At 45.9% G+C, this 25062-nt stretch overlaps 1 protein-coding gene and 1 long non-coding RNA gene across 3 annotated transcripts in view; one reads left to right on the top strand and one right to left on the bottom strand.

The window, feature by feature from the left end:
• The window catches only part of FAT2 (FAT atypical cadherin 2), a 262307-nt gene that overhangs the window by 19322 nt on the left and 217923 nt on the right, over nt 1–25062 (bottom strand). Inside the window, exons 20-21 of the mRNA XM_069654000.1 lie at nt 24577–24725; nt 6240–6678 (exon numbers count right to left, since the gene is read on the bottom strand). Coding sequence (XP_069510101.1) covers nt 6240–6678; nt 24577–24725 — 588 coding nt within the window. The remainder of the gene's footprint in view (nt 1–6239; nt 6679–24576; nt 24726–25062) is intronic.
• On the top strand, nt 8648–14752 carry LOC138582586 (uncharacterized). 2 transcript variants are annotated; one of them, XR_011305048.1, is made up of 3 exons: nt 8648–8904; nt 14073–14138; nt 14243–14752. It is a non-coding gene; the product is annotated as an uncharacterized lncRNA (long non-coding RNA). The 2 variants fall into 2 exon arrangements; XR_011305049.1 differs by lacking the exon at nt 8648–8904 and adding an exon at nt 13616–13935.

Genomic DNA, 25062 nt, shown 5'->3' with positions numbered 1-25062 from the left:
ACAGACCTGGTAGTGCACTCTGACAGATTCTTTTAATGTGAGATAATTACGATGTCAAAATTGGCGTGAGGGGAGGTGCAGGGGCTGAACTCCCTGCCCCATGTAAAAGAGGTACCCGTTGAGACAATTGCGTGAGCTCTACCAAGGTGTTTTCTTCTATAAATCTATACATTGCCATTTACTTGTTTACAAAAATAGTGGTCAGCTTTTATTTATATCTGCCTTTTTTTGGACGAAGTGTCTCCCCTACTGGCCGAGAAGGTGTTAAAGAGGGGGATTTCGGAACTGGAGGGGATGAATGATTTTCTTTCTTTTTTTTAGAATTGAAATATCCTCTATTAACTCGATTTTCCTTGAAAACCAACTATTCACCAAGGTTTGCCTGAAACTGAAAACATGCTGAATGTCTTGCCCCCCCCCCCCCGTTGCCCCCTCCCCAGTAGCCTTTCGACAGTGTGAGCAGGAGATCAAGCGGCCTGTGTACATCCATGCAAGATTGTGCACCATTTCTGCACCATGGGCAAATAACCGCCTGAATAATGATCACCACGAGCACCCTAAAGCAGCTTTACCACCGAAGTTCTAGTTCCACTTAGCCATGGACGGCCTATATCAATATTGGCCCTGGTCATCCTAGTCCCATTTGGCTCTGGCCAGCCAAGGTCTGATTTTCCCTGGATGGCCTGTCTCAGATTTACCCTGGCAGGACTGGTTCAGGTTTATCCTGGCAGGCCTGGATGGATTTACCCTAGCAGGACTGGTTGAGGTTTACCCTGGCAGGCCTGGTCCAGATTTACCCCGGCAGGACTGGTTCAGGTTTATCCTGGCAGGCTTGGTCCAGATTTACCCCGGCAGGACTGGTTCAGGTTTATCCTAGCAGGCGTAGTTCGGTTTAGTCCTTGAAAGCCCAATTCAGATTTTCTCAGTGATTCCTGGTTTTGATTTTTCTAGAAAGACTGAGTTCCCATGTGACAAGGAATACCTCGTTTAGATTTAAGGGAAGACGAATTATATTTGCATAGTACATCGTAGTTAAAATGTGCTCAGGACCGCCTGGTTCAGATTTGACCTAGAAGCATTCGTGCAGACTTGTTCTCTAAGGCCTCGATGCGATGCTATGCTGATGAATTGAAACAGATGGGTCCTTACCCAAAGGTCGCTATAATGAGAAGCAAGACTGCTGCTAACATGCACTTTATGGCGAAAGCCTGGACTTCACTTCCTTTTGCGGAAGGGCACACGATTAGACCTATATATCTGATGGTCCACCTCCACCAGAAGGAAATTCCACATCTGTGGAGCCAAGTCAGAAAAGCATGTGGAAAGATGCTACAAAGAACTTGGACGAAGAAGGCGAACAGCATAATATTGTTTTCAGTTTATTTCTAAGAAAGAGAGGGTCTCTTGGTAAAACCGGTTTTAGGCAATACATTTTGGGCCTGATTAAAAATTTGGCGGTAGAGTTAAAACATCCCTTGTTTTTTAATGCTGCATGCTTTACCATGCCGCCAAACTACGACTCTCAAACATGAAAGTCATCTTGTAAGTCTGCTTTTTTGTGGTAATAATTACTGCCACACCAAAGTAAAACCGAATGCGGCAATTACTTTGGTCAAATTGGACTGCAAAAATGTGGAATAACATTTGGGTCAGCATAACTGGTAATTACGGGGACCCGTAAAGTTACAGCATGCTTAGTGGATGTGATAATGGATACTAAGAAAAGTTCTCCTGACGGGGCTACCAGCTGCTCACTTGGCTTCCCTAAAAGCAGCCTACCACGCTGCATCACGTCTTATTACGGGACCACGGAAATGTGACCGAATTACCCACATCCTACGTGAACTACATTGGGTTCCACTCCAAGCCAGGACACTGTTCAAGACTACATGTATCATCTACAAAGCAATCACGAGTAGCACACCAGCGTACTTGGTGGCTACGATCCACATATCTGGTGGCCCATGCTCCTCTAACAGCAAATTGGGCAACCGACTTAAATCACAACTTGTCCGCAAAGAGAGGACTCACACACAATCCTTCTCTTGGCATGCACCCACCCTCTGCAACTTGATCCTGTTGTCGGTTCAGAATGCCCTCACAATTCTCCAATGTCGTAAATCTCTCAAAACATGGCTCTTTCAGCAACACCTGACCAAGGACTATTCCAATGGACGCACATACCAATGGACAGACCTCACAGTACTGCGCAACTGTTAAACAATGCCAGCCCAAATGTTGCCTACCAACACTCTGTACAGCGCTCCGCTGCTCTCGAGCTAGGTCTGCACTTTAAACAATAAATTAAAATTTTTGTAGTATGTCCAAAAGAAATATAGCAACACTTGTAACCAGGTCTTTAGTCCTTAAAGTGCATCTTCTAAGCTAATACGAGTCAATGAAGAAAATGCAGAATGGGAGCTATGTGCTGACAACTCAATGATCCAGCAAGGAAGCGAGTGTCTGTGTTAAGAATAAAATGAAATTGTTTAATCAGGTGTGCCGGACAACCCCAATGCAGAGAGTGGAGGATAAGGTTTCGGTGATCACCATACACTGTGGTTAGAGCTGAGAAAATAGAGGATTTTATGTAATTTAAGCTGTGGGAAGCCAGCACTCCTCACAGTATCGCACTGAAGGATCAGAGGAAGAGAGTGCTTAGCTTTCAACTCCATGTTCTTGACCCTGTGGGCGTGGGTAGGGCGACAGCCCCTGACACCTGGTTAGAAAGAGGCACCTCAAGTGTCTTCATTGCCTTTATCGTCCCCATCTATATCATCTCGTTTCTGCCAGTATTTAGCTTTTGCCAGAGCCGTCACATGCACTTGTCGTTGGCTGTCAAGCAAGTCTGGAAATCCCTACTAGCAGTAATCCGGAGTCGGATGCGGGTCTCATTGGCTGTGGCCTAGAACCTGAAGCCAAATGAAAGAATGTGCTGAGTTAAAGGTTTCAAGTAGAGACTGACAAAGGTGGGACAAATGGCGATCCCTTGGCCACACCACATGTCTAGATGATGGGGGTCAGTGAGAATTAATTCAGGAGAACAAGATTGTGTTCCCCAGAAATTATTGAAACCAGGACGTAACAGGGCACTTTCTGAGTGCAGGTTAATGATCAGTGTTTGATCCGCGAATGGTAGTTCAGACATTGCTTGCAAGCCCTTCCTTACATTTGCCATTAAAAGCCTACTTTAATCTTGCCTTTCACATCCTAGTTTAGTTTGTCCACGAAGTCCCAAGTTTGGATTTGACATCAAAATCCTAATTCAGATTTGCCATGAAAGCTGTGGTCCAGACTTGCTCTGGAAAACTAGTTTGGTTGTTCATTGGAAGCCCCTTTTGAAATATGCTCTGGAAGCCCTGGAAGGCCTCATTCAGATTTGCCTTGGAAGACCCAAGTGGGCTTTTCCCTGTACACCATCATTCAGGCGTGCCCTGCAATCTTTAGTGTGAACGCGCTGTGGAAGCCAAACATGAGCTTTCCATCCAAAGTCTAGTTTTAATTTGCCATGGAAGTCCCAGTTAAGATGCCACTGGAGGCACCAGTTCAGATGTGGCCTGGAAACTCTACGTCAAATCAGCATCGGAAGACTTAGAACAAATTTGCATTCAAAGACCATGATCCAATATTCTCTGGAAGCCATACATACAAGTTGTCCCCCCAACTCAGGTAAGACTGAAACCATGTGTCCCCCTCCACATACACTCCCCCATCCTGTACACCCTCTCCATGCAAGCATACACATACAATGTAAACTGCACTCATATTGCTTCAACCATCACAACCTAATATTCCACTCACAACCATCCACCCTACACTACCCTAACACTCACCCAACCACATGATCAACTCTCACTACAGCTGTCAGCAGTCCAGAGTTCATTGGCCTCACCACCAAACTTAGCCTTGCCGCAATTGTCAAGTGGATTTGGTTCTCCTCCTTCTCTGCACATGCCCTCACCATCCTCATCATGACGGGCTACATCATTCACTACCTGGACTGCAGAGGTCAAACTGGAGGAAGATTAGCAGCCAACTAGAACACTTTTTGAGCTTGCACCCTCCAAGAACCAGCCCAACCTCTTAATTTCATCATTCAGGCAGCAACATTCTACCTCATCCACTGAGCTTCACAGAGCAATGCAACTTCACTGATAAAGTCACATACTTCACAAGGATTGCATCCACATCCCACACTACCTCTGAGACATATGTATAGAAATTGAAACCACAAAAACACAGCTGCCAGTAGATCAGACAGCTTGTCCCAAAACCTAAGCATATATAAAAAGAAGTAAAAACAGCCTCAGCCGATATCAAATGCCAACCTCCCCTTTCACTGTTGCTACGGACAACCCAAACACAATGTCACCCTCAATGTTCCATTAAAAATGTCTCCATGCATCGCTTAGAAACAATCTAATTTACCTGGGATCTACCGCTGAACCCTCCAGATACACAAACTCCCAACTTGATGCACTCATCTATATTCTGACACAGTCGAATCCCATGCATCTCCGGCACTATGGGTCAACAAACAAAAACGCTACCCACCTTACAACACAAATGAACACACTGACAACAAATGTGGCATGTGCTGACGAGAAATGAAACAGTGAAAAAACGAATCACAAAACAGTAATCCTAACACGATATTTGGACATGTTATCCTCTCAAAGAGAACCTAAACCAATGAAAAGGTGTCCATGTCAAAATAACAAGGGCCGCTGAGATCTAAGCACAAATGGATATGCTTGATGACTCCAAGTCAGCTACTAAGAGCCATATTGCTCTCCTATTATGGGAACTAAAACATGAGATTGCCACAAGTGTGAGAACCTAGCTAAGCAATGGGTGATCTGGGGAAGAGCAGATCTTCCCATTGAGAAGAAGGCCACACTTGTCTAGTACCTAGGCAACCACCATCCAAACCAATGGCAATACTCTCCACATCCTGGGCAAAGGGGACCATGGGCTACCAGTCCTTCTTGAATGCTACCGCTTCTGACACCACCGAGCACAGGGAACCTCTCAACATCCCGGCCACATGCATGGGAAATGAAATCTTGGCCATCGGTTGGTTTGCGTCATATACATGTTATACCAGAGAGACAATTACAGATCCAAATGCTGCTCTTGCACTTGCTGAGTCCCTCAGTGTTATGTAAGGTCCCTAGTTGCCTATATCTTCTTCATAGAACCTGTGGGGAATTGCCTACACATTCTCGACATCAAGATGCCCCAACAGGTCTATGTGAAAGTCAACTGAGCTAATAACAGCCACTGCCTAAAATACTACCTCTCCCTCAATCAGTCCTAGATGTTCAGTGCCTGCCGAAATGGGACCTGACCAAGACTAGGTTTATGGTCAGTGCAAATCCAACACTGGCTGACCAATATGTGGCTCAGTTGACTCACCCCTTCACTCTCTCCTAACCAAACCTCACTGACTGACCATCAACAGCAAGCTCTCCTTTAAGGTTCAAATTGTCGAGACACTCACATGGTTCAGGACCAGCCCTCCCCCTGTTCAAGACAGCCTGCATCACTTACAAGACAATAACAACTAAAACACCTTCCTGGCTGTCTCTTTGAGCCAATGCAATCCCGGAAACCTCAACTTCACCGTGCGGGGAAAGAAGAAGGGCAGGAAATAGAAAACTAGGAAACAGGCCTGTGCCTGCTATGGCCCCAGATTCTGGGACTGAAAGAACTGAAGACCCTGTCAAATATTGATTAGGAAAAGCAAAAGAATGAACCCTCCTCCCCATTCCTTAATTCGTGACTCCCTTGCCTCACCTGTGCCCCTCTAAAAGCCCTATTTACAGGTAAAGTGCGAGATTGCTTGCCATCCAGGGTCACGCCATGTACATTTCTAGTCATATATACATGAATACATACAACACACGTAGAGACATACACACATAGAAACATACATATTCCCGAAAGAATGGTTCAGATTTACGCTGGAGACTCTACAACAGATCCCCTCTTAAAACCCTAGAGTGGATCTTCCAGGAAGAACTTACTGTAGATGTCCTCTAAAATCACAACAGCAATACACTAGTCAGAACCTAGAGACCAATCAGAAATATCACCTACAGTAATCTCAGCAGGTGTGACCCTCGGGACTGCATGTTTAATGATCAGTAGACTTACAAAAAGGCAAGACCTCATCTAGAAGCAGTGACTCCGCCCCAAGGGAGAGGTGAGGAAACCTGGACTGAAAAGGAACGTACCTCCTCCTTGGATCTCAGCACAAATGCCTCCATGTTGGCAGGGGTCGCTCACACAAGCACCGTCATGGGCACAGCACGGCTTGATGCCCACCTCTTCCACAATGCTACCAGTCTTCTCTTTTCCGCCAAGTGCAATGTCTTTCCCATCGATGCTGATTGCATTCAGGCAGCCCCTAAAGGCTTGAGAGACCCTCTTAGGCTGATGGTGGAGACGTCCGCCGAGGATCAATTCTTCCTCCGAGGGAGGTGGCTCGCATGGCTCTAGGAGGCGGTGGGAGGTTACGCTGCCAGAGCCATCGACGAGTAGACGGAAGGAGGAATGGTCCACCTGCAGTACGATCAAGTGCCACGCTCCATCGCTCACAACAGGTAGATAGGGCACCTCCTCACTGCTGTTGTCCTGGCACCTGAATCTGAAGTTGGGGATACCATTGACGAGCTGTGAAGAATAAACAAACATACATGCGTCACTCTTTGACCCTACACTCGACACCACAGTTACCAGCGTATCCCGCTTGCCCTGCCTACATACTGCCTTCAACCACCTTAAATACCAGAGCCACTTTGAATGTTTTCCGGTACTTTGTTCTCTTCCCCGTTCTCCCAAAGAGACACAGATATCCATATTAATATTTTAAAGTGGAAAACGACAAAGTGATCAAGCCCAGTAAACTGGTGTATTGTATTGAATTTATTTATATAGCGTGCCAAGCGCTGGGGCATCGGGGCACATTTCTTACCGTTACAAGCAGTGCAATTTACAGTTGAGCAACACATATATTTACAGTTACAGCAGGTCATTAGTAACGTTAGGAATCAGCAAGAATTATTTTACAAAGTATAGCTAGACTAAGCAGAGAAAATACAGGAAAATGGATTGTTAAAGACATTAGACATCTACATAGTTGGAGATTAGTTGTTAACATTCATTCTGAATGAGCCAAGTTTTTACGTTGTTTCTGAATTTGTGGAAGGATGGCTCCGCTCTAAGGATAGTAGGTAATGAATTCCACATTTTAGCTGCTAAAACCGGAAAGCTGCTACCTCCTGCCCTTTGGAGTTCAAACCTGGGCACAGTAAGGCAATTAGCTTGGGTGGATCTGATTAGTCGATCCGAGGAGTTACGTTAGAGCGAGTTAAGTGCTCGCCTCGGATCTTTGTGTGCAATCTGCAATTCCAAGTTCGAATCCCAGCAGGACTGACTTGGCAATACGTGCTGCCTCCAAGCTCAATGAATTGAATACAATTAAGTTGGGTAATACATCACACTTCTTGTCATAGCTCTTTGAAACGCAAGGAATCCGGAAGGAAGCACTATAGAAAAAGGTAAAAGGAGAGACTCAATGATGCGGATGGGAAATGAAATCCCAGCACCTGGTGCAGAGATAGTGGAAACTATGGAGGGCGGGGGGGGGGGGGATGAGGCAATGTGGAGGAACCACAAGGGAAAGATAGATAAAGGGAAGCTAGCAGAGAGCCCAGAAAGCGGGGAGGCCACAAACTGGAAGGCAGAAGAATAAAGGAAATGAGAGGGAGGAGGCGATGGGAAGGGAGTCGGGTGAGGGGGAAAGACAAGAGTGGATAGTAAGATTTTGCGCAGGAGGGTAAAATAACTGGAAGCCATCCAGACTGGAAGATAAAAGAGGCGAGCGAGAACCATGGGGCAAAAGGGCAGAAGAGAGAAGCCATGCGCTAAAAAGACTGAGAAAGGGCGTGGACAGATGAGAAAGCAGAAGACGAATAAGGAACAGACAAGGGAGAGGGGGAATTGTGGTAAAGCGACATGTGGTGGAAGAAGGCCAGAGGCAGTTCGAGAAGGGTGGTTATCAAAGCAGCAGAGGCCGGAGTGGAGCGGAGCGGGGCAAGAGGGACCGTGTGGCAAAAGGGCTCAGAGGTGGACTGGCTCAGATGTAGAGCAGGGAGAGGGGGTGAGAAGAATGTGAGTGATGTAGAAAAAGACTGGGGTGGAATAGGGTGACAGAGGAAAGATGTGGGAGCAAATTGGAAATAGAGTTAGGAAGAAGAGTGGAGAAGGAGGACTGAATGGGAAGGGGGAGAAGGGAAATGCAAGTATTAGAAGGGAAGAAGCAGAGGAAAAGAGTGGAGGAGAGAAAGGTGGCCAGCATTGATGAAAAGGGGATTGCGGTGGAATGGGCAGGGGTGAGGGTAGACAGGGGGGACAGGTGGAAAGAGAAGAGATGGTTTCAGCTGCAAAAAGAATCCAGGACTGAAGCCAAAATTGTTTAGAGACAATGCAACTCAATACCCACCAGCTGTGCCAGGTGCTGGCAGAGACACAATCGAACCATTGAAATCCCCTGGCACTGCCACAGGAGGCTTCGCATGCATTGTGTGGAGGCGTGGAGTCTGTCACTCCCGAAGGGGCTAGGCTACCCCTGACACGTCCTGCAGAGGGGAAAATGTCCTCCGAGGAAAGGCCAAGAAGGAAGAGCCTGTGCTTGCGGCAGCACCCCCGGCGTAAGATTTCTGCGTGGAGGGCTGCGTGCCCCGGATGCAGCTGAGCTGAGAACAGCCAGCAGCCTCTGCACTCCACTGGCAAACACCTCTGTCACGTGAGGACCGCCGGAATCTGGAAGGCGTAAGCACTAGCCGTGCTCTGTATGTGCCAATCATGTGGGCGAGAAACAGGTCCGGAAGCGTCTCGGTGAGCTGCACGTGTGCCACACACATTTTTGTCTACATACTGTATGTGCCCGCATAGTGCATGTGTGTTCACATTTTAAATGTATGTTATGTTAATATGTTCTTATAATGTGCCAAATCACTGCCGTATTAGTATCGGAGCACGTAGGCTTGCCTGTGGAGTGGCTACTGTGCACCAGCCAGGGGTATGCAAACCGCAGTCTGCTGGAGGAAAGAAAATGAGCGAGGCGAGGATGAGAGAATGGGAAAGAGAGAAATAGATGCCAAGAGAACAGGGACAGAGGGGTGTAGATGAGAAGTATTATTTGTGATAGCATGGGTGCATGTCAGAACGTGAGGTGGACCATGGTTATGCATACATACTACTGTGTTCCACTGTGTGCGGATAAAATGCTGCGTCTGGTTCCATACTGAGGGCCCGATTCATGGAAATGTGCGCAGAAATCCTGCAAGGGCTGCATGCCGAGAAGGACACTGCGCGAACCTGCACGCAGATTAAAAAATGTGCGCCCCGCGTATTCATGGAATTGTTTGTGCAAAGTAACCATATTTGCAAGTCGCTGCCGGAACGCCCTTGACATGCCCACACGCAACGCATAAACAGCCAGATCAGCTACCTCTGCACGCTCCCCTTGGTGCGAAAACATGCACCCTTCAAACAGTACGTGGGGTCCTCCGCAAGCAAACCTGCATCTCGGGGAACCTACGCATGGATCCCCCATAACCGTTTCCGGCACCCCGACAACCTGCGTATGAAAAATCGTAACTTGGTCTAAACTCTGAAAACCTGCATGCGAACCCACATTAACCATCCCTGCAGCCTGCTACACTGCTTACACCCACCCCTAAGTTACATTGGAACCCCGGTTAAGTACATGCACTCTGAAATCTGACATGCAACCCCGTCTCCGCTCTGCAAATCCTACGCGCAAGTGTACCTGCACCTGCCTTCCTGTGGCGGATCATCTGAAGGACTTGTTAGGCCATTTCCCGTTCAGGAGGTTGCGCAATCGAATCCATGAATATGTCTCGTGGCGCACAATTGTGGGTGTGCAATGGACTACCTGCCGGCCGTCCCTCGAAAAGCCCACTTTTTCACAAGTTCTTCCAGATTTTTGGTGTTCTGCCCCCTTCCCAGCCCTCTGCGCAAGCCATGCTCACGCTCTGCGTGCAGTCTCGCGCAATGCCCTCGACGGCTCGCACATACGTGCTGTGCCAGCACAAACTTCTCGCAGGTCCAGGAAAAGTACTGCCATGAACCGACGAAGGGGGATTTGCGCACAGTTGCGCGTGCAAAAGTACCCTATTTTCCACCCAAATAATTCCATGAATCGGGCCCTGATTGTCTGCTAACAAATTCCCAATCCAAAGAAGCCTGTGTGTCTACATGCTTCATGCATGTCCAAGCATTGCCTGCATGTCTGTGCGCGCATAAAATGCATTTGTTGGTTTATTGAATGGGTTTGTTGGTGTGCTATGAATACAGGTAAGAATGTGTTTCAAATCAAGCAATACAGATGTTATGCTGGGACAATGCAATGATACTCAAGTGCGGGCTCCATTATCAGCATTCGCTAGTGTACCATGCGACCATAGGTGCGTTTGAAAGTGCCCCAAATATTTGCACATATATTAAAGGTTTCCTAGTTTGGACCTTAAGACGAGTGCTAAATCCACTCCATCTTCCTCTCAAACCTTTTGAATGGATGGATGGGAATTACTTACATGGTTACTGATTAGCCTGTAAACCTGGTGTGGCTGGGGCACTTGAAGACTGGATTTGGAGAGCTAAACAAACTATTTCGATAAACCGTGAAACCCAGCACCGTGGCTGCACCAGACTTTTGTTCAAATGAAAGCCAGGTTACATCGCTGGCTACCCAGACTCTGTACAGTGCTCCACTGCTCTCGAACTAGGTCCGTGTGAGAATCAATACAATAAATAAATTGACATCATTGGAGAATGAAAGAGAGGGAAGAAACCAGAGAGCAACCCCAACATCTGAAAGTTGAAAAGTAGAACGTTTACGATTAAGAAGTTTGCAGGATTCCCACTCCTTATTGAAAGCCTTTGAGAAGTATGGTGCATTTATGAGACTAAATGAGGACAGTCAAATAAAATAGACAATTCTGGTTCTTAGCATTGAGAGCGACAGCCAGAAGAAGGTGCGGGAGGAATCTCTGCAGCGGTGGAAGGGGACGGGGAGGAATAAGGTAATCGAGGGATAAGCAAGGCAGCGCTTCCTGCAATCTTTCTTCGCAATCACCTGCCCAAAATGGTTTCATTTAATTACCTATTTGGGGGAAGAACGAGCAATCAGTCAAATATTGACAGTTTGGGGGACCTTAACATCTGGTGTAATGAGCCAGAAAACACTGACTGTCTACATCTCTTAAGTATTATGGATTCACACAATCTTAGCCTTCTTTCGGATCTACGTTCCCATGCAAATGGACATTGTTTGGAACCCATATTAGCTAGAGGATTCAATTTGAACGACGTTGTTATTGAACAAGTTGGCTGGTCCGACGACTATGTGGTTCAGTTTAATTGGACGGCAGTGTCTAATGTAAACAGAAGTAGAATATCGCCTACCATATAAAAGATCTGGATCAAATATCGGATGGTAATCTGATGACACATATTCCCGAACAGTATGACAGCCTAGATGGCGCGGTGGACTATACGCGCCTGATGCAAAAACTACAGGCAAATTGTTATCTTTTGGCACCTGTCAATTTTTTTTTAAAAAACTGATAGGAGAGGGAATCAATGGTTCAGTGAGAAACTAAAAAAATACCAAAGCCATTACTGGAAATCAGAAAAAAAATGGCGTTTGATCCAAAATAGTGATGATCTCATAATAGTCAGACTAGCTTTAAAACAATATAAAGATGAGATTAAACAGGAAAAGGCACAAAGTTTACGGAAAGAAATTGGCATTAAATAGACCGAAAGAACTTTTTAAAGCCATCAGAAACTTAGTGAATCCTGACTGTACCAATACATGCCTGCGTCCGAGCGAGAAGATGGCTAATGATTTCAATAATTTTTTCTTCGACAAAATCGAACAGATTAGACTGAATATTGTCAGTCAATCCACCTCTTTCTCTTGACCAACCGTTTCTGCCTGTGAGGTCGGAGAATAAGCTCCACATACAGAGTTTCATTTTGTGCCAGTGGGAAAGGAGACGATTGAGAAACCTATAGGTGCTCTCAAACCTACTAACCTTACTTACGACCCTATCCCAGCATACTTAGCGAAATAGCATGCAGAAGCGCCTAGTGGACCAATTCAGAGTTTTGTAAGTGCATCGCTGGCCCAGGGCTGTGTGGCACAGGAACTAAAGAAACCCTATCTTATGCCATTATCGAAGAAACCTAGTTGGACCATAATACTCTGGCTAACTATTGTATTTTATTTTTATTTTATTTATATGTATATAGTGTGCAAACAGCCCATGGGCATCGAGGCGCTGTTACATGCGAAGAGCTTAGTTACAGGGGGCATCAGGGACGCCTTTTGTAATAAATACATGTTAGTTAGATACATACATAGTACATTTTGAAAAGCAGTATGCGCGACAGATAGTATCAAGTGAAGTTGCTTAGGTGAATAGTCCTCTCTTGATAGCTTTGCGGAAGGTGATGTGTGAATTTTCCCTTCTAAGGGCTAGAGGAAGGGTGTTCCAATGCTGGGCTGCCAGGTATGGGAAGCTGGCTCCACCTGCTCTGTCTCCCTTGATTCTGGGAACTGTTAGCATGTTGAAGTAGGGAGTTCTGATTGGTCTGGTGCACTTGGATCGGTGAATTATTTGGTGTAGGTAGGGAGGAGCGGTTTTGTGAATGCATTTGTGGGTCAAAGCGAGGGTCTTGAAGAGAATGCGCTCTCTAATGGGTAGCCAATGATCCTGTTTCCTGGCTGCGGTGATGTGTTCCCTTTTGGCAGTGCCTAATGCAGCACAGAGAGGACTGTTTTGTATAACCTGCACCTTCTCAATGTTTTTTGTTGATGTGCCTAAGAAGAGGGCTTTACAGAAGTCACGTCTTGACCCTATTATGGCTCTGGCAATGGTTAGGCAGTTTTCCTTGGATAAAAAAGGTCTGGCTGCGTTTAGAGGTTTGGCGTGGTATCTATCGCCCGATTTCGGGGTTGTGTGGTCAACTAAGTTTCTGGTGAAGGTTGTGATTATGCAACTCCAGAAGCATCTTGAATGCAACAATATCCTAGATATATAACAATCTGGCTTCAGGCCAGGGCATGGAACAGAAATTGAGCTGGGCGGATAAGGGAGGTGCAATTGTAATACAAGACAGAAACGCATGCATTGAAGGACGCGATCGCCAGCTTAATGATACCTCCTTTTATAAAAGATTACAGGACCCTACCTCAAGATTACAGCGCGAGATAGCCCTTACAGTTGGAAAAGCCGTAGTCCGCATTTGACTGAACTAACACAGAACTAACAAAAGGTTAATTGAGACGGTCCTGTTACGACTTGACTTTAACTGCTAGGGTATTGATAACGATCTAAATGACGAGACATAGCCATACTCGTTATCCAAGAACACCTACTAGTTTTGCAGGACACTTACAGATAGCCCAAGAGCTAACAAACGTACAATATGGTGCAAAATGGTGTGTTGGTTACCCACTTGGTAATGCAGGTACTTATGTCTACTTGCTGTTCCATAAGAACGCCCTGCCTTAAGTCGGAACACAGAACTAAATATAATTCCTGAAGTCTAATTTATGAAGTAGCTCTGCAACATAAGATCTGTTCTATTCAATACACGTTGACAAGCAAATGTACTGCTTTAATTTGAGTGCTCTCGTTAGGAGACAGCTGGATTGTCCGTAATGTTGTTTGTCTTATAAACACAGAGTATCATTGAAGTTAGAACAATTCAGTGTATCTCATTACGGCACTACAATGGGACAGACGATTCTTAACGCGCAAGGACCATTAGAATTGGACTCATCAGTTCTGTACCGCCACTGAACGATTGGACCTACACTTAACTGTACAAGTAAGCGAGGGGCAGTGGCAATGTTGCTTATAGAGTGAGGTTGATCAATATTTACAATATTTACTGACTAGACGTACTCCTCTGACATTGATGCTTACACAAATCAATTTGTGCTACTCTGGTCTGTGTTTTCTTAGGACATGTACATGAAGCATTTACTCTTCACTGCTTGCAAGATTTATCAGCCCATCAATTGGCCGAAGGTAAGAATTTCCTTTAGACCAGAATGAGGTCTATATGCTTATTGCTTGGTGTACAATACAGACAGCATTATTTATAGCAGTTTTTGGGTGTTTTCATGATACAGGAAGTGACACTTTGCAAGTCCAGACTATCTAGTTTGATGGAAACCACGATACACAATTGAAAATAGGGTCGCTGTGGAGCACAAAGAAGGCTTTTTTCACCCCCGAAGAATTTCCCGATATTTTTTTTATATATTCAGAGGAAAGAAACATGTTGCATTGTTTTCCTTACCTATTGTAAAGCAGTGTATTAAAATATTTGAATTGTTTGTTAGAGATTGTGTAGATTAAGTTTCAATACCTAGAACAACTCGCTGTTAATGTGATGTATTTGTCTTGTCTATGTGTTAGTCCTTCTTCTCTCTTGTGCTGTTGTGTTGTCCTGTGAATTCAGTATAGTAACTCTAGTATTTATTATCTAAATGACTAGGAATGATTTAAATTGAGTCTCGATGCACACGTCACTTTGTATACCACCGTTTTACTTGCCTAGTTTTTATGAGCAGGATTTTAAGAGTGTATTGAATATGCTAATAAATGTTACTGTTTTACGATAATCGAAAATAGGGAAATTTAATTATTTACTTTGGTCAAATGTGTGCCACTGCCCTGTATCACGAAGACCGACCTACACACACACCTGCTCGCGGTCTCTTGGTGTAGACCCCTCTCAAGCATTCCTGATCTCTCCTGGGAATAATCTGCATCTATACCTCCCCTTAGTAACCACTTCCCTGTGCTGTAGGTGCCTAGTTAGGCTGCAATCGGGCATAAGGGGCACATGTATGTGTGGTGTGGCTATTAGTGCAAGAATCGGATCTACGTTAAAATAATGTACAAAAACGAGGCTGACAACACTGATTTTTTTAAATCGAATTTCGAATTAGATTTTCTTTTTTTTTGCAATTTTTTTCGAATAGTAATGCAGGGGGAATCCCCCGCAGCCCCTCCCACCCCCCGCCTTAATGCATTGCCTAACCCAACTCCCTATCTATTCATTTCGAAATAATTTGCAAAAATATTGAAACAATCTGCCTCGTTATTTCTTCTGATTAATTTCAGGGGATACCCAATAATCATGTATAAATGAAGACATGACTGTAATGTGCATCATATGTACTAAGAGAGGACGGAATTATGGAAAATCGAGTCATGGGTGGAAGGTAGCATGACTACAATAATCATGTGTGAGTAGTGATATGTGTACAATATTACCTTCTAAGCAGAGTGACGGGTGCCTCAATCATGTGTGGGTGGGGCTGTAGATGAAATGCTCAAACCTGGGCAGAGGGGTGAGAACACTTGTCATCCTTGTGTAGAGTGTAGACTTAGGGGTACAGTGCCATGCACAATGGCTTATGAGTAAAGTACTCCTGAATAGGCAGAGGCACGGGAAAGCAAGCATGAGAGGGATTACAGGCACAGACAGTAATCATGTGTCAGCAGGATTGCCAGCAAAACATTAATATTCCGTCAGGGTTTTGGGATGATTAGTCATGTGTAGGGATTATTGGTGTACTGGGACATACATCTTGTAGGGGAGGGGTTATATGAGTGGAATAGTAAAGTGAATCTGGCCTTATGGGTACAATGCTCATTTAAGGGTACGGCTGTAGGAAATGTAAACTTGTGTTGGTGGCAGGTGGAATAATGCATTTGGTTAGAGGTGTTGGTATAATTAGAGCGAGTAGTGGGACTTAGGTAAAGCAACCAGGCAGCAGCAATGATGTCTAAAATAGTCATGTCCGGGCGCGAGTATGGGTGACCATTTGTCAGTGGGACGACGGGTAGAATACACATGTTTAGCAAGAGTGGTGGAAACAAGAATCATGTATGAGTACAGGGTTCAAATTTGCGGGGAGCTATTTATCTCTTGCTTCTGGCATAGTACAGCATGGTTAACCTGAAACCAGCATCTACCAGGAGCTACCTTTGGCTCCAATGGCCAAATGGTGCCTTCCAAACATGTAAATGTGACATTAACTTTTAGTATTTGAGAATGTTAATAAAAAAGAATTATAACACGTCTAATACACATTTAAACACAATGGTTCATACAAAATGGTCAAGGTTAACCCCTTAGGTGCCAAGGACGAGTATGCTCGTTCTTTTTGCATAGACTTGCCTAATAGCCTGGCACTTTTAAGGAGCTTTCGAACCCCGTGAGTGGGGTGGTACGAATAGTGCACACGTGCAGGTGTGACTGTGGGTACAATATTCATGCATGGCCAAGGCTGTGAGAACAGTTATTATATGAGGGCTGGCTATATGTAGACTAGCGTGCCTGGTTAGACATGTCGGTACAATGATGATGTGCGGGCAGAGTTATGGGTAGACGAATGCTCCAGTAACACTAGACTTATGTGTGTTTGCCAGCCTGTGATATCCTCATCATGCACGTGGGGGTACCGGAGAGCTGCATAGCCAGTGCGCGGGGTGATGGTGTTGAAGACTGTGGAGATTGCGGTGCCTGCGAGAGTGTGCCTCCCAGGACTACTGGGGGGTTTATGTGAAATGTCGCAGTTGACAGCATCAGCCGAACATAAGGAGATAATGGTCCTGGCTGACGCACTCCGACATGTTCCGACTGCCATCGCCTGCACCCTGGAGCAGAGCAGGAGCAATTACTGTCCCTGTGAAGGCAGAGATCGGATCCCCTCCAAGTGCTGGGACTCGGTGTACACTGAAAGGTTCAGGCTGAGTTTGCAGGTGTGAGATGCGTCCTGTTTCTTCCTGGGTTGGAATTGACACCTGGCGCCCTGATGCCTGGCGCCAATTTATTGGAGTCATTTCGAGAAGCGACTCATTTAAAGCCAGCGGGAGACTTCAATGCACATTTCTCTTCATAGTTTTGCGTTATTTGAGAGGGATCGTGTATGGTATGGGGCGGTGGGGGGAGGGACAGGAGAGGGGTGGCGTCGGGCCTGGCAAGTCATTTCATCGCCCTGGGCTGGATGGGGGGAGTAGGGGCCTGTTTTGGGGGCCACCTGTATCAATAATAGCATCATCAGGAGGTCAGGGGGGACATGGAGTGCCTGCCCCCACAAGCCATTTCATTTTTTAGAAAAGCATGGGGGTGTGTAGGAAGGGTCGGGGGCAACCTACTCCCGAAAACCCATAGTTGAGTCAGCGGGCTGACAGGGCCCGCCTGCCCGGCACCCCATTCCATTTTCGAGGGATGGATGGAGATGGCTGGGGTTGCTTGCTTTCCTAGTCCCAAAACATAGAGCTGGATTGGGAGAGAGAAAGGCCTGCAATAAAGGCCACATGGCCCATTATGCACAGTTTTAGGGGACAGGGGGAAGCAGGGGCCTGAAGCTGGGACCCCTTGCCGCCAAAATCCAGAGTTGCTTTGGCACTGGAAGGAGCCTGCAGCAGGGCTGTCGGTTTTCTAACAAATGCTGTTGGTGGGGCTGCAGAGGACTGTGACGAGAGCCACCTACCCTCGAGAACATCCTGAAGATAGTTCTTAATTGTGGGATAAAGTTTCATTTGTGAGGGTGTTGGCAAGGCTGAGCCCTGGCACCTATTGTCTCAGACTTTGGTTATGATGTAGGGTTTTGGCAACTTTATTATTGTGACTGACAGTCACATAATGAACACCTATGGAATCAGAGCAAAATGTAAATGATGATTGTGTTTAGAGACACACTGAAACATGTGTCTCATGTCAAGACACAACGAGTATGTTATGTTGATTCAGATTTTCAAACCTCACATCTGCCGCAGTGACTGATTACATCCGTCAACCACAATAAGCCGGTTGGAATTGCAGCTTTCACCCCATATATGTTGACAGCATGGGCAGCAGCTGTGTGTGGTGGCAACAGTGGGCAGGGAGCTGCCCACCCTGACGTGTCATGGGCATGCTAGAAAATATTTCGCCCGGGCACTTATTTTCTTACAAATGAACCACTTCTTTCCTGTATAAAAACATCAAGGCTGCTAGGACGGGGGATGCTCCCGGGCTTCTCTCCACTTAAGTACAACACAGCCTGAAAGCATGCTCTATATGGGAGAGCTCACTTTGAAGTTGTGTTAATTTCGTGGAAGTGCCCCACCCCCTAACCCTGGGGTCCAGCTGCCACATTGAGCACGTGAGGCAAGCGGGGTGTGTTGGATCCCACTGCATCCCCGAGCAGCTTCATGCCAATTGATTTGCTTTCTTTGTTTTAAAGTTCATATTCGGACCCCACCCCACTCAGCCCGTCTATGAAGCTGCACCCCACCTCTGGGGTGGCATCTCTAAACAGTTAGAACATCACAGCTCTACAGAGTCCTGAAGTGGTGGGAACAGATTCACGGGGCTATAGAGAAAGGGGATCTAAGGCACATAGCATGGCTGGTGAATGGGGAGTGCAGACTCAGTGCTGACTCTGTGAGTGGTGTGTATGTTGCACACTGTGTGAAGAGGGTGTGTGCGTGAGTGTGACAGGCATGGCCCATGTTATATTTCGGTTGTTAGTTTGTATGTGTTGTCATGTCTGCACGGTCTGCTTGCATGTGCCGTGTCTGTGTGCGCTGTGTATGGCCTTAGGTGGGTGGAGGTGTGGCATCTCTGTGATATATATATATATGCCTCAGTGTGAGTGAGTGCATGCATGGTGTTGGTGGTATGTACATGTTGAGTATGCGGTGTGCGTGTTGTATGTGGTCTGTGTGTGTGGGTGTATTGTGATTTTGTGTTAGAGAGACAGAGCGAGAGAGAGCGAGAGAGAAAGAGAGAGAGAGAGGCAGAGAGAGACAGAGAGACAGAGAGAGAGAGGGAGAAAGAGAGAAAGAGAGAGACGGCATGTTTTTTGCTGGCAAGAAGCATGATGTGTGCAGTGTATGCGCTGGAAGTAATATTTGTACTCAGTAAAATGGCTGCTTGTGACTTTGTCCCAACAAGTTGAAAAGAGATTAGAACGCTCTCGGAGCCCCAGGGTACCAGCTCTAATTCAGATGCCTCTTTCAAGGAAACACACGAGATTCTGTGACACCAGGTGCAACACGCATGTTTCTGCAGCCAGAGAATAGCTGGGCCACCATTGAGAATGTCTGCCTACCTTCAAAGCAATCGGCGGCTTCCCTGGACCTAATCAGCTCTTTCCATACCTGAGAGCCTGCACAATTAATTACAAGGAATGGAACACGAAGGACAAAGGCACAAACACAACAAAACGAGCCTCTAGCGTTGAGAACTGACTTTCAGAGAGCATGCACCCCAGTTCTTCTGTTTGGCCGAGAAATTCGAAAGACCTTAGGGGTCCCAACCATATGGCAGCAGGCTCACAGTAATGGGGGATTGCTTTATCTTGCATATATCACAGCAGGCGGATGCTTTCCTTATTGCAGTTCTTATGCAGGATAAAAGCAGCACAGCATACTTTCCCGGATTTTCCTTAAGGGGAAACTTATTTTAATTTCTTGAGACATCTCATGTCATATTTTTCTACCAATTCGTGCAGAAAAATTAGCCAGTAATAGATGGGTCATTTTTCAGGCATAATACCCGATAGTTCAGGGACGGGTATCTGGTGCTTCTAATAACACGGCTGAACTTTGCAGGGAACTTGCCAACCCTTCTGCAGTATTCTCCTCCCCTATTCCTTCTCAGGCCTTCTGCAAAGCACTTGCCACCCACTTCACCACCAAAACTCAGGACATGCTGAACAGCCTTGTCACGCACTCCTCGAACCCATCCCTTACCCGCCTTAGCCTCCCTTGGCCACTCACCCTCCTCCTTCTCCCCCTTCGTCCTTCTCCTTTGTGCTTGTCTTACTGGAAGAAGTCCCCAGAGTTGTCAACTCCATGAAGGTCTCTTCCAAACAGGTATCCCCCTGCTCATCCAGAACCATCAAAGACCACATTGGCTCTCTTGCCCCTGCACTCACTGATCTCTGCTACCACTCCTTTGCTACTGTTTTTTCCCTCCTCTCTCAAGCACTCCCTTGTGCGCCCTTCCTTAAAAAAACATCAGCAGACCCTAACCTGTCCAGCCAACTACTGCCGTATCTCCATCACCCCCTTCCTGGAGAAACTGCGAGAGAAGTTGGCCTTGGCCCAACCCAACTCTCACACTGAAATTGTTTGTGGTCTCCACGACCATCAATCTGGATTCTCGAGCATCCAGAGGCACGGAAACTGCTCTTCTAAATACCTGCGAAGAACTGCTTGCATCCCTTGATTCCAACTCCCCTGCTGTCTTCATCCTTCTTGATCTCTCCTCTGCATTTCACATGGTCAACCACTCCATCCTCATAGAAAGCCTCCATGACACACATGGTATCTCGGGGCAGGCACTGTATTGGCCGACCTCTTTCCTAACTCACTGCTAGTCCCAAGTCATCCTGGGCACCCTCTCCTTGCTCTCTTCCTTCTCCACTTATGGCATCCCCCAGGGCTCTATTCTCTCGCCTTGGCTCTTTAAGATCTGCCTTACTCTGCTAGCACGCCTCATCTCCTCCTTCTCCCCCAGCTTCCATTGCTATGGTGATGACACACAACTCTTCTTCAAACTTCCTGCAGATGCCCTTGCAACTTCCATCATCCCTGATTGCCTCTCTGCCATCCAGGTCTGGTGAACCTCTAATGATCTCTTCCTCAAAGCCAGCAAAACATAGATCCTTCCTATTGGGACCCCTGCACCCTAATGCTTCCCTTCACTGTGGCCTTCTTCCATGGGCTCTTCCCCTGCTCCCTGAAACCAGAAGCATTGGAGTCATTTTCGACTCCTCTCTCCCGTTCCACCCTCACACTCAGGACATTTCCAAGAAGTCCCACTTTCTGCTCCTCTTTCTCAAAGGAATTCTACCTTTTCTCACCTTCAGAGGCTCAAGGTTATACAGGCTCTGGTTCTCTCTAAGCTTGACTATTGCAATAGCCTCCTCCTGAATCTACCTTCGTCTACTCTGTGACCCCTCCTGCTAATCCAGAATAAGGCAGCAAGACTTCTTTTTTGGGCTCAAGCGCAGGGACCACTTCTCTCCTGCCCTACAAAGTCTGTACTGGCTTCCGGTTGCTGCACGGATTAAATTAAAATCTCTCTGTATCATCCACAAGGCTGTCTGAGGTTGGGGACCACACTATCTGCAACTCTCTCTACCTAAATATTCCCCCACTAGACCTCTGCGCTCCTCTGGCACCAACTGTTTATGTGTAAAGCCTTTAACTAAACAGAGGGCAGGAAGTCGATCGCTTTCCTCAGCTGGATCCCTTCTTTGGAACAGCCTCCCTCTCTCTTCATTTTGAGCAGGACTTTCTTAAATTCCAGAAGATCCTCAAGACCGTCCCCTTTACCTCCTCCTTTCCTTATGCATCCTCCCACATCGTATCATCTCAGCTGCTGTCTATCCTCAGCACTTGCCTTGGAGGCTTGCAATTACCTTTCATTTCACTTCACCTGCTGCTCACCCACGAGCACCACAGCACCTATCCCATTCCCTCTCCCTTCTGCACTTGCACGTTCTGAAGACTCACAAGGCATAGTAGGGTTGTCTTTCCCTCCCCATTGTTTTTTCTTATATTTATTATTTGCATGCATTGTCATTTTAATTATCATCCCGTGTCCCCTCTATGTTGCCCTGTGGGTGCTTTGAAACAGTATTTGCTTCCTGTATAAGCGCCTAACAGGCGAACAATAAATAAATAAATAAATAAATAAATAAATAGTTGGTAATGCAGTCTAAGAATCTAGTGTTGAATTCAGAGCTTTGAAATGTGCCCATAACAATGCAGAGCTTTCAACTGGGCTCATCGGCACAATAAAAATGCAGAGCTTTTAAATGGGTCCAGCAACACCATAAAAATGCAGAGTTTTCAAATTTGCCCATAGACACCATAAAAATGCACAGCTTTCAAATTGGTCCAGTGGCATCATAACAATGTAGAGCTTTCAAATGGGCTCAGTGACAACATAAAATGGAAAACTTTCAAATGGGTCTAGCAACACCATAAAAATGCACAGGCTTCACACGGGTCCAGCGACACCATAAAAATGCAGAGCTTTCAAATGGGACCATTGACACCATAAAAATGCACAGCTTTCCCATGGGTCGAGCGACACCATAAAAATGCAGAGCTTTTATATGGGTCCAGCAACACTGCTTGTGGTTGATTTGAAACGCCTGTGCCCCCAAACATTCTTTCAACAAAATGGCAAACCTTGTTAAAGAGGTTTCTCATGGTAAATTCGAAGAGAAAAAAAGGCACGAACCAAACGCCCCCTCAAATCTACATGGAGTTGCTCCAGAATCAGAAAAAAATGATCCTGATGGCTTGTCGACGAGTGCCACAGTGTTCGCCTGGTGCCACAGGATATTGCTTTCAAGGGATTGTAAACACGGAAATGAATTTCAAAAGCATCCGGGTTGTAAGAGCAAGGCAGGAAGGGCATGCACCTGCCTGAGTGTAATGAGTAGGCCTAATTGGTTAACACGTATGCTAATTCCGATTCTAAGCATGTCCGAACATAAGAGCATTAACCACAACTACATGAAACAGGTGGTTATACCGGAAGCCAGAAGGATGTTCTGGAGGGAACTGATAATGTCTCAAAGATGACAACACTTTTCTATCTTGGCACCTCCCCTGATCCCCCCCCCCCCGTTATCCGCATTAGAGGAGGGGGCTCGCTGCAAAGAAATACTTTTATATGTAGAAATATTCCATTGCACAAAACTGCTTAACTTTCCAGGGAGGGGAGTGGATTGATTGTCAAATGGATCGTTAAACAGTGTTGTGTTGGTCCTTGTTTTACTCTTCAGGTGACCCAGTGTTCCACTACTCATTTGGTTTTATTAGAACACTTGTAAAAACGTTTTTAATCTCTTTGGTTCCGGACCCACCACTCAAATATCCATATTTATAAGGGACTGTTTCAAATTTGAGGGCTGAGTTGTCCAAAGGAATTTTGGAGTTGGAATTCTCTGCTCCTTTTCGACGTCGCAACACCTTTCCCAGAGTCGAACACTCCACCGTTTACAAGGCATGATCTGCTACTATGGACACGCACTGCATGATTCAAATTCTTCCTCTGGGACAGAACATGGCAAGTTAAGTAGGGTTAACCCTAGTCTAAAAGACAGTCGACACCCTACGGCGTGCCTCAAGCCCTGCCATTTTCCCTGAGGCTGTTGAATGGTTCCATGAGACAACTTGCCTCCCAAACTCAGACCCATGACTTACCATTTCAGATGTATGCAGGTGATACACACATTATTTTATCTGCACCCTCTCGCTGTCCCTCCGTCACCTCTTCTCTTTTCCTTTGCTTTGTGGACTACTATCTGGGTCGCTCGGGGAGGGACACAAAATGGCAACTTCCAGACAAGCATCTTGGCTTTTAAACCATACAGTGGTGATTTTGGTGTAGCGTTTACAGATTGATGATATAACAAAAAATGTATACAAGTGAAAGGTTTCATGTAAGCCAAACACTTTAATTAAAAAAATTTCATTTTGGGTCCGGCAAGAACCAGGCTAAGGGGATAACTTCCTGAGTTGCTAGAAACAAGTACTGAGGCATCCAGCAGCCTTATGTTTAAATTGTGACAGCACTGATTACATACTCACTGACACTACATTATAAACAACCCCCTGGCCATCGTCATTAGGCTCCACCCACCCCTGCCTACCAACTTCGAGAACTCATGTCCTTCTTCACTCTGACGTACCCTTCTCTGCGCAGGTTCAGACATTGACGAGCATCTGTGCAGGAGCAGCAAAGCGAGCAAATTAAATCGAGCAACAGGAGGGCATTCAGTATGGAGCAGCTTGCATGACAAGGAACACTAATCCTGAGGCCTGAGCACCTCTCCCCAATCATTAACCTCGACTGGCTGGCTGCGGAATATGGGACCATCTTCAAGGTTCTGTGCACCACCCACAGGACTTCCTGGTACTCTCCCTTCCTCCCCCCGAGGAACCACCACTTGGCATGCACGGGATTTCTCCACATTGGGCAACACAAGAAGGAGGGAATGAACAGAGGACTCATTTGACTCTGACTCCAATTTTGGCACGTGATCTAAATAACCAACCAACCAACCAAATAAATAAATATATAAATAATTAAAATAAATATGGAGGTGCGAGCTCCCAGAACAGCTTAGACAACTAAAGAGTCATTTGTTATTGAGGAACAAACTTAAGGCTAGTTTCTTCTTACTAATTCTTGCCTGTCAGGTGCCTTCTGCCTACTGTAGTCGCTGTTGTGGCCTGGCTTGAACAATCTGCGAATGTTGAACGATCCGTGGTCACTAATTTATTTTGATGTAGCTCTTAACAAAAATATTTATTGAGAAGGTCTATTGTACTGCAATTAATTAATTATGCCGGCAATCTCTTGACATCTGTGGCCTCTGCCCAACAACAGTCTTTTAAATCGACAGGTGGTACAGCCACCAAAGCTTACCTGCAGAATGCCAGCATTGGTCCCATTCGCTACGATAAGAACAGCGTGAGATTGGTGGGTCTTCAGTTGAAACCTTATCGTCCATTCTCCTGACCGCGGTGGAGGGTGGTACCGTACAAAGCTGTGTCCATTGAACCTCATGCCTGTATCTGAGAAAAGAGAAATAACCAGGAAATAAATGTAACTAATTATGGTTACCTCAGAAAAAACCCACATCCTTGGCACTGATAGTAAAAATAATATTTGATGTTTGTTTGTTTGTTTGTTTGTTTATTATTTGTAATGCGCGAACGTACCCGAGGGTATCAGGGCGCAACATTTTCAGGAATATGCGAAGCTTAGTTACAATAGTCATAGAATGTACAGAAAGGCACACCAAAGTTAAATACAAGTCAACAAAGATTTACATAAATGAAATATACATATAGGCCAGTATGCCAGTATGTTGCGTTTAGAGCCATTTACAAAGTTAGCGGTTTAAGAGCA

Source organism: Ambystoma mexicanum, chromosome 3q (genome assembly GCF_040938575.1).
Source record: "Ambystoma mexicanum isolate Mex_15411 chromosome 3q, UKY_AmexF1_1, whole genome shotgun sequence".
In the NCBI taxonomy this organism is placed as follows: Eukaryota; Metazoa; Chordata; class Amphibia; order Caudata; family Ambystomatidae; genus Ambystoma; species Ambystoma mexicanum.
This window is presented reverse-complemented; position numbering and strand designations above follow the sequence as displayed.